The 14,634-nt window shown below is 39.6% G+C and overlaps 1 protein-coding gene across 1 annotated transcript; it reads right to left on the bottom strand.

Annotated features, from left to right (window-relative positions):
* Positions 1-3,175: 3,175 nt before the first annotated feature.
* LOC149995343 (uncharacterized) lies at positions 3,176-13,971 on the bottom strand. Its single transcript, XM_090259469.1, is given in 4 exon segments — positions 3,176-4,606; positions 5,210-5,283; positions 11,263-11,389; positions 13,957-13,971. Coding segments are annotated over 4 exon segments (1,647 nt in total).
* Positions 13,972-14,634: the final 663 nt, after the last annotated feature.

Here is a 14,634-nt window from a genome sequence, read left to right on the forward strand (position 1 = left end):
CCAGGCTCTGTAGCTTCAGCTTCACTGGAGAGGACACTCCAGCGTCATCGCAAGATGTCGATTTAACACGGGAGGAGACAGATAGCGTGTCACTCCCAAGTCGGACTGCACAGCCATTCTCGGTGGTGCAGATAGACTCTTAGGAAGCTACACCTTCGTCTCTCGAGATGGACGGCTGCCGACGACGACGATTCTCTGTAATGAAAGCCTTAACTAAATTAAATTATCAAGTATCCAGTAAGTTTATCTCCCTCTCTAAAGACAATAATTTTTGTTATATCTGGTACTCACATCTATGCTGCAGTATGTTTCCTTGTGGAAGATTTCATCTATAGAGAAATGGCAAGACCGTGTGCAGTGAGCAGAGTTCAGATTAAGTGAGCTCGTTCCTGTGAAATGAGGTAGAGATGGATGCGGAATCATTGTTTTGTATTTTTGCTCAAGAGCAATTTACCTTCCAAAGTTTCAAAGTAGTTGAGTATATTATTTATTTAAAATAATAAAACCTCACTAAAATATTACGGTAAAAAACATTTTAAAAGTTTTAAAACTCCTAAGGAAAAGAGAAAGATGACCTTTATTGGAAATAACCTTTTAGATATTTCTGTAGCATGTACATTTAGTTTGTGATTGATCCCACACCTGCCAAGACCACCTTCAGCAGCTCTACAGCAGAGAATAGTAAATATTAACTTGCAGATTTCTTATTAAAATTATTTTTAAAGATTTTACTTATTTTTAGAGGTGCGAGGAAGACAGAGAGAGGAACTTCAATGTGTGGTAGGCTTTCTCACATCATGACATTTCTCTCCTCGCTCTCCCTCATTTCCCTTCTCTCTCTAAAAAAAGGAAAATCTTTTAAAAAATTAATGGTATAACAAATTCTATTGAAAATGTGAAACGTAGTGCTACTCTGTTTTTATTGTTCACATCAGGAAATAAGCATTCTTACCACGTCTCTGCATATGGCAGTGGCACAGAACTTAGAAACACGCTCCTTTGACAGGATCCTTCTGGGAAGGGGTGTCTATTCGGTCCTGAATTAGAGACGGGGAGTAGGCTGTGTACCATCAGCAGGGCTGGTTAGTATGGTTTGTTTAGGGGTATATTGGGATGTCCTAGAAGCGCTATAGAAAGGGGGGTTAAGTATATATGTAGTGATGTACCAATGTGTAAAAAATGCCCAAGAATCTCTAGAAAAGAAGAGTGATGCAAGAAATATGCTGTTGGATTTCATAAATGCATTTAAAGAGAAAAAAAATCAGAGCTTTTCTGATTCAAAAATGTTAATAATTCTTCATACAATGGACAACTCAGAGTTAAAAACTAAATACTGGTTTCTATTACACTTATTGGTTTGAAATGTACATAAGAAATCTGGCAGAAAAGAAACCTCTCACAGACACAAAACACATAATGGTGATTTTCAGAGGGAAAGTGGGGAAGAGGCAAGTAGGAAAGGGTCAAGAAAAATGTTCATGGAAGTACACTTGACTTTGGATGGTGAACACACAATACAACATGCAGAGGATGTAATATAGAATTGTACCCCTGAAACCTACATCATTTTATTAACAAATGTTACCCCAAAAAATTCAATAAAATAGTAACACATGAATGAAATGTTTATAATTCTCACCTCTTTAACACTAACCACTTTGTAATCACTGCACATCGAGTTCACAAAAGCTCAGGTGGTTATTTAGCACTTGCATTCAGAGGTATTTTCTTTTATTTTTTATAGATTTTATTTATCTTTTTAGAGAGCAGGGGAGGGAGAGAGGGTGAGTTATGCCAATGTGCCAGAGAAACATCCATCTGTAGCCTCACACAACCTAATCTGGGACTTGGCCCGCTACCCATGCCTTCACTGGGAATAGAACTAGCAACCTTTCAGTTCACAGGCCACCACTCAACTAACTGAGCCACACCAGCCAGGGCAGATTCAGTAGGTGTCTTAAATAAAAATGGTTATCATTTAGCCAAGACATAGAAGCTATCACTATATGGGAGTTCAATGTAAGAAGTAAGGATAGGGGTGTCTTAGATAAACACAAGGGTTAAATGTTCATGACCTTCGATCTGCAGGGAGATATTTAGAATAACACCAATACAACAAAAGAGAAAGATGAAATAAGATAAATCAGTCTTTGTCACAATTAATGCTGTGTAATGAAGGACAGTATCACAGAAGAAAATATAGTCTATCAAAGGGAGAAAATAATTGTAAGTCACAGATCTTGTGTCCATCCACAATATTTGACAAGTTCTTACAACTCATAACCAAAAACAAGACATCCAAATTAAAGATGTCAGTCTCTCATTTTATGTTCATCAGTATTTCGTTACTCTAATCTGGTGCACCTATGTTGGGTGCAATAATATTTACAGGGATTATATCCTCTGGTTAAATTTATCCCTTAGTGATTATGACATATCTTCTTTCTTTTTATAGCCTGTTTTAAATTCTTTCATTTATTTAACATAAGTATGGCTACCACTGCATTTTAAAATTTACAGTTGCATGACATAACTTTTTTCTTCACATTTCTGTGGAGGATGAACGAAGATTGAAAACTTTACCAAATTTGTTACATTTCAGGACATCTCTTCAATATAAATTGTCTGATGTTGAATGGAGATTGAAAATAGTTATAGATTTTATTTAAATTCTTTACATTTTTTGTTTCCCTCCAGCATCAATAATCCAATGTTGATGAAATTTTGAGGACAGATTAAAAGCTTTGCCACATTCTTTACATTTAAGCAGTTTTCTTTCCAAAATGAATACTCTCATGTTGAATAAGACAGTTCTGCTGATTTGAACATTGCGCTTTTACAATATATTTATATGGATTCTCAACAGTATGAACGACTTGATGGGCCTTTAAGTATTCAGGAGCGAATAAAAGCTCTAAAAGTAAGATGACATTGATGGTAAGGGCTGAGGACCACATAAAGGCTTGGCCACATTTCCTACATTTGCATGGCTTTTTACCATGTAAATGAATTCTCTCAAGTTGAATAAGGTTTCAGAAATCCCAGGAGACTTTGCCAGATTTTATACTCCAGTGAAGCTTCTCTGCAATATAAATTTCCGCTATTTCCGCTGTTGATTAAGCATTGAGGATGGGCAAAAAGGATTACCACACTGTCCATATTTATAAGGTTTCTCTCAAGTATGAATTCTCTGATGCCGAGTAAGCTTTGAGGACACCCTAAAGGCTTTACCACATTCTACACATTCATAAGGCTTCTCTCCAGTATGAATTCTCTGATGTTCGCTAAGCTTTGAGGACTTCCTAAAGGCTTTACCACATTCCCTACATTTATAAGGCTTCTCTCCAGAATGAATTCTCTGATGTTCACTAAGCTTTGAGGACTGCCTAAAGGCTTTACCACATTCTCTACATTTATAAGGTTTCTCTCCAGTATGAATTTTCTGATGGTTTCTAAGAAATGATGACCCGAAGAAAGCTTTACCACATTCTCTACATTTATACGATTTCTCTCCAGTATGAATTTTCTGATGGAGTCTCAGCACTGATGACCAGCGAAAGGATTTACCAAATTCTCTGCATTTATAAGGGTTCTCTCCAGTATGAATTCTCTGATGTTCACTAAGCTTTGAGGACCCCCTAAAGGCTTTACCACATTCTTTACATTTATAAGGCTTCTCTCCAGAATGAATTCTCTGATGTTCACTAAGCTTTGAGGACCACCGAAAGGCTTTACCACATTCTCTACACTTATAAGGCTTCTCTCCAGTATGAATTTTCTGATGGTTTCTAAGAACTGAACACCAGAAAAAAGCTTTACCACATTCTCTACATTTATAGGGCTTCTCTCCAGTAAGAATTTTCTGATGATTTATAAGTGTTGAGAAGCGGCTAAAGGCTTTTTCACATTGTCTGCATTTATAAGGCTTCTCTCCAGTATGAATTCTCTGATGTTCAGTAAGCTTTGAGGACTCCCTAAAAGCTTTACCACATTCTCTACATTCATAGGGCTTCTCTCCAGTATGAATTTTCTGATGTTGAGTAAGGTTAGAGGACCTCCTGAAGGCTTTACCACATTCACTACATTTATAAGGCTTCTCTCCAGTATGAATTTTCTGATGAATAATAAGGGTTGAGATCTAATAAAACACTTTGCCACATTCTCTGCACATATGAGGCTTATGTCCAGTATATATCTTATGATCTAAACTATGACATGAAAGCCAATTAGATGTATTCTCATATTCCTTACATTTATGCATTTCTCCTGTACAGATTTTCTGAACTCCATTTACACTAAATATTTTACTGATGAGTTTACCACACGCAAAACTTTTGTAAACTTCATTCCCAATAGCAATATTATTTTCTTCAGTACTACTTGAAGATTGCTTAAAACTTGTGACACATTTACGTCGTTTGTTTGTCTTCTCCACAACAGGAATAACATGAGGTGTATTGTGATTGGACATTTGGTCAAAGAGTTCTTCACCTTCACAGTGGTTCTCTGGAAGATGAGTAGTCTTACATTTATTATAATTTGATTGGTGGTTAACAGTATTCCAATTTTCAGTGCATTGATAACTTCCGTCTTCATTCCATGTATGCTGGTAATCCTTGAAGATAGAAAAGGCCTTTATGTCACTTTTAATTTCATTAAACATGTACATTATTCCCAATTAACTATTCTGTGGTACCTATTAAACCATGCTGAGTGCATCAAAAATCGCTCCCAAGTTCATACTATTTTATATATTGGAGTAAAATAAAACATTATTTCTCAATGAAGTATAATAATTCCTTAATAAAGGGTAGCCAAATGATTAATTTAAATTTCACATGGGCATTTGATTTCACTAGATATACATATTGTAGATTGAAAGTTGAATCACAGTCTTCATTTTACGACAACTGAAATATCATATCCACCATGAATTATGAGAGTTCATAGATTTTCAGAAAGCTTCTAGAAGGATATATACTTAGATAATGTTATCAGGCTTCCCATTTGGGAATTTGTTGATCTGCAAATGTCACTGCCTTAAAGTCGGAGTTTCGTCAAATATGTTTTATTTTTCACCTTTTTAGGTAACAAGAATTTTATTATGAATCTTCGGTAGGTTCAGTCCATTTTAACTTCTGCTTTCTTCTGACATACTTTCTTATCAGCCTTACACTACATTATCAAAGGCACACCTTTCATATCTTACCAGTATTATTCTAGAGAATAAATCTTCTATTTTTGGCTTTTGCAACAAGGCCTGGTTGTCTTCAGATGACATAGCTGAAAGACACAAAATAAAGCTTCACACATATGACACTCAGGTCAATGTCCATTGAAGTTATACAATTATTGAATATTTCTTTTTTCCCTCTATTACTCTAGTCCTATTTCCCCCTCATTTCTCTCTACCACCCAGTCCACTTACCCTGTCTCTCACAGTCATTCCCCACCCTGATGTCCACGTCCATGGGTCATTTATACTAGTTCTTGGAATATACACTTCCCCTTCTTCCCCTGTTCTCACCACCTCCCCCCCTCTGACCACTGTCAGTCTGCTCCTTGTTTCTATGCCTCTGGTTCTTTTTTGCTCATTTGTTAGTTTTGTTCATTAGGTTTCTGTATTAGGTGAGATCAATGGTATTTCGTCGCTTAGCTTATTTTGTAAGCGTAATACTCTGCAGTTCCATACATGTTATTGCAAAAGGTAGGAGTTCCTTTTCTTTTTTTCTTCTCTGTAGTATTCCATTCTGTAAATGTACCACAGTTTTTTGATCTACTCATCTACTGAAGGACACTTAGGCTGTTTCCAGCACTTGGCTATTATGAGTAGTGCTGCTATGAACACAGGGGTGCAGAGGTTCTTTTGAATTGGTGTTTCAAGACTCTTTGGGTACAATCCTAGCAGTGGAATCACTGGATCAAAAGACACTTCCATTTTTAGGTCTTTGAGAAAACTGATATTGTTTCCACAGTGGTTACACCTGCCTGCATTCCCACCAACAGTGCACTAAGGACCTCTTTTTTCACATCCGCGCCAGCACTTGGTGATTGTTGATTATTGCCATTTTGACCGGTGTGAAGTGCTATCTCATTGTAGTTTTTATTTGCATCTCTCTGAGGGTAGTGTGAATATATTATATCTTCAAAATGTTAAATGTTCAAAGCAAGACCAAGAAAGATACAATGATTCAACGTTAAATAAAAGAAACAGACAGGTGCTTACACTTGGCAACCATACCGCTCACATCCCCTGGCACGCAATGGCAGTATTATAACAAAACTCCCCAAAATTCCCAGTTTCTATTCTGAACAGATGGAGGGTACAATGGGTTTAATTATCTTGCTTTTTATCGCTGTTTTGAAATACGTTTTTCTGTTTTGCATGGCAGAGTGCTAAAGACACGTTAATACACATTGAATGCATGGTGCATTAAAAAAAAGGAATTGAGTGATTGATCAAAGACCATAGAAACTGTAGGACTGAAGACCAATATCAAGTATATAAAAAAATGTAAGAATAAGACCTGATGAGATTTTTTTTTTTACACCATCAAAAGAAAAACTAAACCAAGTAAATATAGACACTGGGATTACAGAAACTATAAAAACTGTGGAAAATTAGGGCAAATACACAAGGGTGCAAAGCATATACTTTATCAGTGTTTTCATAATTATTTTCTATTTTTAGATTTTATCTACTTATTTTTAGAGAAAGGGGAAGAAAGGGATAAAGAGGGGAGAGAAAGATCAAAGTGTGACAGAACAGCATTCCCTCACTTTTTGCGGCTATAACTTTCTAGAACACCCCCCAACACGCGAAGTAGGAACATTACATTAATTTTACACTCTTAAACCTATGTAACTTTAACAACATACATATACAGTACTGCAAAATCTGCGATAAAAAATTAAATATAGAATTTCCAACCAAGATAGAGGCGTACAGACACGCTGCATCTCCCTCCACAACTATGAAATACAACTACCTCAAAACTAGAAAGTCAGAAGTTCTAGAAAATCAAACTACATGGAAGTCCAGAAAACAAAGATATAAAGAAGAAATACTCATCCAGACAGGTAGGAGGGGCGGAGAGGACGCAGTGTGGTGATGGCGGCAGCAGCAGGCTGACATAAAGCACAGTCACACATTTTAAAAAGTCGGGAGGGACACCTGGGGAGCGTTTCCAGCTCCTCATAGGATCTCGCAGCTCTCGGTCCCACCACTGGGGAAAATCAAGCCTCATTGCTTCTGACTGTGCAGACCAGTGGGGGCTGGGCTGGAGGCAGAAACTGCCGGTCTCTCAGCAGAGTCTGCTTGCTTAAAGGACCTCCACAGTCCTAGAACGTCCGCAGACCCACCCCCTCTGGGAATGAAGGCCAGGACAGCAGTAGAGAGGCGCCAGTCCAGTGCAGAATTGGGAGAGGTGCCTGGAAAAGGGGCGAGTGTTGGGCAGACGGCATTGTTCCACCTCGGACCCCTTCCCCATATATAGCGCCACAACGTGGTGAAACAGGTCGCCCTGTACTGAGGAATCCCTAAGGCTCCGCCCCTTACAACATAACAAGAGTGACAGCTCTACCTGGAACGTGGAGGCAAACAAACACAGGAGCCTGTCAGAATGTGGACACAGAGAAGTAGGGCCTAAAAGGGGAATGGATCAAGGTTCCACTGGGAGAACTAAGCGACGAGGAGATAGCCAACCTAACAGATGTGGAGACAGACAATCTAACAGACGCAGAATTAAAAACACTGGTGATAAAGATGCTCACAGGCTTGTCAGATATGCTTGACTATGGCAAACACATAAGATAGGAAATGAAAGCTATATTAAGTGAAATGAAGAAAAATCCACACAAAGCCAATGCTGAAGGGAAGGAAATCGGGGTTCAAATCAATGATTTGGAACATAACGAAGAAAAAAGCAGTCAACCAGTGCAGAATGAGTAAGCAAGAATTGAAAAAAATATGGAAAACTTCCCAAATTTTGTGAGGGAGATGGACATACAGGTCTGGGAAGCACGAAGGGTCCCGGGCGAGCTGGACCCAGAGGGGACCACACCAGGATGCATCATGACTGAGATGCCAAAAGTGAAATATAAAGACAGAGTCCTGGGGGCAGCAAGAGAGAGGCAGAGAGTTGTCTACAGCGAGGTGCCTATAGGATTACCAGCTGATTTCTCAGGGGACACTTTGCAGGCAGGAAGGGACTGGCAAGCAGTATTCCATGTGATGAAAGGCAACCTGCAACCAGTATTCCTCTATCCAGCAAAGCTATCATTTGGAATGGAAGGGGAGATGAAGTGCTTCTCAGACAAGGTGAAGCTAAAGGAGTTCATCATCACCTAGCCATTATTATATGAAATGTCCAAGGGACTTAAAAAAAAGAAGATCAAAACTATGAACACTAAAATGACAACAAACTCACAACTATCAACAACTGAATCTAAAAAATAAAAACAATATCCAACTAAGGGATCCAGAATAGGAACAGAATCGTAGGTATGGGGATCATTTGGAGGGTTATCAGCTGCGAGGGGGGAGGCGGAGAAATGGGGATATGGTGCAGGGATTAAGAATCATAATTGATTGGTTAAAATAAACAGGGGGGAGTTAAGAATAATATAGGAAAAGGTGAAACCAAATAACTTATATGCACAACCCATGGACATCAACTAAGGGGGTTGGGATTGCTGGAGGGAAGCGGAGTACTGGGAAGAGGGGAGCAAAGGGGAAAGAATTGGAAATACTGTAATAACATAATCAATAAAATAAACCATTAAATAAATAAATAAATACTAGAGACAACTAGAAGTTCCAGAAAACCGAGCTGCATGGAAGTTCAACAAAGATATAAAGAAGAAATATTCATTAAGACAGGTAGGAGGGGTGGAGCCAGAATTGAGAGGAAACACTGTGGCAGGGGCATCAGCAACAGTGACAGCAGACACAGGCCAGCAGAAAGCATGGTCACATGTTTTAAAAAGTTGGGAGGGACACCTGCGGAGTGCTCCCAGCACCAGAACGGACCATGCAGCTCACTGTTCCAGCGCTGGGGAAAATAAAGCCTCATTACTTCTGACTGTGAAAACCCTTGCGGGTGAGGGCAGAGAAAGAAACTACTGGTCTCTCAGCAGAGTCCACTTGTTTAGAGGCCCCGACAGTCCTAGAATGTTCACAGAACCACCCACTCCAGGGTCGATGGCCAGGGCAACAGCTGGAAGGGAACGAGTCCCATAGGGGAAGAGGAAGGAGTGCCTGGAAAAGGGGCGAGTGTTGAGCAAGCGGCATTGATCCCTCTAAGATCCCTCCCCCACATACAGCAAGACAACATAGTGAAATGGGTCGCCCTGTACTGATGAATAACTAAGGCCCCACCCCTTATGACGTAACAGGTGCCCAGGCTCTACCTGAGACACACAGGTAAACAAACACAGGAGCCTGTCAAGATGAAGAGACAGAGAAGTATGGCCCCAAAGAGAGACTGGATCAAGGTTCCAGTGGGAGAAATAAGCAAAGAGGAGATAGCCTGCCTAACAGATGAAGAGTTCAAAACGCTGGTGATAATGAGGCTCACAGACTTGACAGATATGCTTGAGTATGGCAAATGCAGAAGGGAAGAAGTGAAGACTAAGCTAAGTGAAACAAAGGAAAATCCACACAAACCAATGGTGAAGGGAAGGAAACTGGGGTTCAAATCAACGATTTGGAACATAAGGAACCTCTGGGACAACTTCAAACATACCAACATCAGAATCATAAGTGGGGCCAGAAGGAGAAGAGGAGGAACATGAAATTGAAACTAATGTCAAAAAATAATGAAGGAAAACTTCCCAAATTTTGTTAAGGAAATAGACATACAAGATCAGGAGGTACAGAGAGTACCAAACAAGCTATACCCAAAAGAGGATCACACCAAGACACATCATAATTAAAATGGCAAAGGTTCAAGATAAACAGAATCTTAAAAGCAGCAAAAGAAGAGAGTAACATACAAAGGGGTTCCTATAAGACTATCAGCTGATTTCTCACAAGAAGCTTTGCAGGCAAGAAGGCACTGGCAAGGAATAGTCAAAGTAATGAAAAGCAAGGGTGTACAACCAAGATTACTCTATCCAGCAGAGCTTTCATTTAGAATGGAGGGCCAGAGAAAGTGCTTCCCAGACAAGGTGAAGCTAAAGGAGTTCATCAGCACCAAGTCCTTATTATATGAAATGTTAAAGGGGCTTATTTAAGAAAAAGATGATCAAAACTATGAACATTAAAATGACAACAAACACAACTATCAACAACAAAATCTAAAAAATAAAAACAAAAACAAACTAAGCAGACAAACAGAACTGGAGCAGAGTCATAGGTATGGGAATCATTTGGCGGGTTATCAGCTGGGAGGTGAAAGGGGGAGAAATGGGAAAATGATGCAGGGATTATAAAGCATAATTGGTAGATACAAAATAGACAGGGGGAAGTTAAGAATAACATAGTAAAGGTTGAAGCCAAAGAACTTACCTGCATGACCCAAAGACATGAACTTAGGGGCCTGGGATTTTTGGAGAGAAAGAGGGTACCAGGAAGATGGGAACAAAGGAAGAAAAACTGGGACAACTGTAACAGCACAATCAATAAAATTTACTTAAAAAAGGGTTAATTTACAGTTTCTCAGCGACATGCACACATCTTCCCAGGTCCCCAACTCAATGGAAGGGGAGTCAGATCACAGTGACCCTCACTGGAGAAAGGGAGGAGAGGACTTTGGCCCCAAGTGCTAATAGGATGACATAGGTCAATGGAGTAGAACCAGAGTTCCAAGATGATGTAGGAGCAAGGGACATGTTTAGACCAGCTGGCCCTCTATGACAGCAACAGAAATCAACCTGGACTTTTCAAACTCCTTTGCCCTGAAGTACAGCTTCCCAAATCACACTTTATGTCTGGTGTCCTCTGTGACCTTTGGGTCTCTTACCTGTGTCATCCGCTGTCCCATTCCCACCTACCTCAGTGGGCAAATATTGTCTTTTTCCTGCCAACATCCCAGCGCTCGTTCATTTGCTCCACAATAGTGACCAGGACTGCCTCAGGGTAAACACGACCCGTTTATAAAAGAAGTGTTAGTTTTGATAGAGATTCTCTCATTTACAATCCAGTTAGTGCTCAGGTAAGAAGACTGGTAGAATAATAACAATCTCCAATTTCCATCCTGAGAATAAGAATCTGAAGGCTCTCCCAAAAGATGTTAAACTAATAGAAGAACTCACCCTCACCCACAGAAACCAGGTTCCTGTAGTTCTCCAATATCACATCCACCTGCAATTTCTGCTGAGCTGGGTCCAGGCATTCCCACTCCTCCTGAGAGAAATCTACTGACACGTCCCTGAACGTAAAAGGTCCCTGAAATATAAGACACATTTATCAAGGGGCACCAAGGGTTAACAATGAAACCCAACGTGAAAACTGTTAGAAGTGGCTTGGACCTAGGAGACTACACTGGCTCATCCAGTAAGATCATTCTGACCCAGTAATGTTCTCTAATGTACTTTCTAACACTGAGAAATGAGTGACTCATATCCACAGTCCACTGGAGAGACTTTTCAGGAAAAAACCTTTTAAATGAAGGGACAGACATAGCCATATGGATTGTTCAGTGTTGTCTTCCTATCATTCATGATAAATTGTGTATATTTCTCAGCAGGAAAGGCATGGTGAGCTGGAAGTGTAAGTCCTTTCTCACTTTTAATTCAGACAACACAGAATTGCAGATTTTTAAAAATGTAGATTCTGATTCAGAAGTTCGGGGGATGTGGCCTGTGTTTCCACATCTTTAACAAGCTCACACTTTACTAGTGACATCATTGTCTCTGGTGCACCTGCCATACCTCTGGATAGCACAAATGAAAAACAGAAAATAATACATGTGTGATTTTGTGTTAAAAGACTTTTACAATATTTAACTTCTCAAGGAATAAGAGATGTGAGCCACAATATTATTTGAAAACTTAGTGAAAGTAATCTTAGAACAACATTCTTACTCCTATAAGAATATGTTCTGAAACACAGAGTAAAACATAGACTGATATTTACTCCAAACTTGATCTAAAATATTTCAAAAAAACAAAGGCAAGTAGACATAAAGAGACCTCAAGGACATTCATCAAGGTTTTCTTTAACTGAGAATGAGAACATTTTAAGAGAATAAGAACACTTAAATAGCTCAAGTGTTAACATTTTATGCACATAATAAATACACATATCAAAAGTAGGTACAGGGACTCCTGTGAGCCTGCGTCGAGGACCGGGAGTCCCTGTGCCCTTGCTCCCCATTCCCTTTGCTCCTATGGGCCCTTGAGTCAGCCTGGGAGTTGCCTCTCCCCTCTCCCCTTCTCCCTTTTCCCTTCCATAAACCCATTTCCTACTCACCCCCCCCAATGAAAAGTGACAGAAAACAAAATTTTTATGTCAATGAAATTAAGATTATTTTGTGATTCTGTAAATCTCATAAATCTACTAGTGAATGATACTTTCTGTTTTAGGAAAACAATGAAAGAGGAATGCATGAAGTGATAAAAAATAAAATGAAGCTAGTGTTCATTAGTCTTTTATTTCTTTTAAAATTTTGGTGTATCATAAGTGGAGAGTTACATCTTAGAAATTTAACAGACTGCAACATACATTAATATGACACTTGTCAACTTTGTGACAACACAGGAAGTGATAATGTAAAGTATGTCTATTACACGAGTGTGGAATATAAAGAAAATTTACAGGAATAAGACCTGATTGATTAAATCCTCCATATCAAAAGCCAATGATCTCTATGAAGTAAAAGTAGGATCTTCATTTTCCAAAGCAAACTAAAACTAAAAAGGGGAGGACTTCCAGATGAAATGCTTTTTTTTTTTTCTTTCAAATCCCTCAATAATTCCCACCTAGACCTTTGTTAGTGATGGAGGGAAACTATTGACTATTGGTGATGATGACACCACATCAGCCAAATGAAAATCAGCTGGACTGGAACAGAGGCTATCAGGTGACTGAGGCACATAGAAGGACTTGTAATAACTGCTGTGACATTACTGAAAATAAAAATAGGTAAGAAAAGAAATCATTGCCTTGGTTGGTGTGGCTCAGTAGATTAAGCCTTTGCCTGCAAACCCAAATGTCTTTGGTTCGAGTACCCTTCAGAGCACAGGCCAGGTGTGTGGGCCAGGTCTCTGGTTGGGGACGTGCAGGATGCAAACTATCCATGTTTCTGTCGCACATCAATGTATATCTCCTTCTTCTCCCTCCCTTCCTCTTACTAAAATATTTTTTTAATCTTTTAAAATATTTGAAAAGTAAAAATATCATTATGTGAAAATGTTCACAAATAAACTAATTTTGCAAATGTCAAAACACACGTGACTCCAATGTGTGGAACACAATACTGTAGTTCATTTAAATAGCAGGGGTTTTGTACCAAACTAATGAGCTGCTCACTTCAATCTACTCTTCTTTGTCAGAACTTGCTGAACCATACTGACCAGTAAAATGAGCATTTTCTACCCCTGCTCTACAGAGCTCATGCTGCAGCCACGTGGACATAAAACCTACATTTCACTTTTCACTGATACATGAGCCTCTGAGCCCATCCCAACAGGGATGCTGACATAGATACCTTCCCAGGTACATCTGTCAGACAGGGGATGTTTTCAGTAGTGAAAAGTCATTAATTCAAGGTGGCAATTCTTTATGGCCTTCAGGAGATGGGATAAAGGGAACACAGAGAAGGCTCTGGGACAAAGGGGAGAAGTATGTAAACTGCTGACTGTGACAATCAAAAGAAAGGAAAAAAATAAGTAGACAAAAAAATCTCACCAGGCCACAACATTAGAAGCAGAGAAATACAGGTTGCAGGTTCTAAACCACTGATGTTTGGAAGAAAAGCAAACATAGCTGCTGACCCAGGACACATCGTTTACCTGAGAAGCAGCCATCGCGCCCTGGTCCTGCTCCTGCTCCGGGCTGTTTTCTCAGGCGATGATATCCTGAGGAGTCACACTGGCATGTTGAGAATGTGCCTTCAAAGGTGTCAGCACAACCGTTGTATCCGCTTCCAGCACATTGACAAGCAGAAGGACATGAAAATGCTGGAAAGTCACCCTCCCTGTCCGTTGTCACAGGAGAGTCAGGAACAGTAAGCTCCTACATGGAGACCACACTGGTAGTTCTTTTTTTTTTTTTTTTCAGGTGCTGTCACTCCCCACTAAGGACATCCACAAACTCAAAGAGCAATGAGAACGTGTGCAGCTCTCTGGAACCCCAGCCCAGCAGAGCCTCCTATGACCAAAGCCTGCTCCCCACTCTTACAAAGGCATTCTGGCTTACCTTTCCTTCCCTGCTCCTTCCCTGCCACCCCAGAGACAGGCATTCTCCTTTCTTTCTATAAGTGCCAAGAGACCTCTTTTTGTCTCTATTTTTCCCTGAGTTCACTTCTTTTTACTGTGGAATTTTAAATAAAATTTTTGTTATAATAAAAATAAATGCATGCCCCAGTTGAAATACTCAGTTGATAGCAACATCATCCTGGACACCAAAACACAGTAGTTTCATTCACGGTCAGGATACTTACCTAGGTTGTTGGTTCTATTCCCCTCAGG

Source organism: Furipterus horrens, unplaced genomic scaffold (assembly GCF_987537825.1).
Source record: "Furipterus horrens unplaced genomic scaffold, mFurHor1.1.pri manual_scaffold_13, whole genome shotgun sequence".
Classification (NCBI taxonomy): domain Eukaryota; kingdom Metazoa; phylum Chordata; class Mammalia; order Chiroptera; family Furipteridae; genus Furipterus; species Furipterus horrens.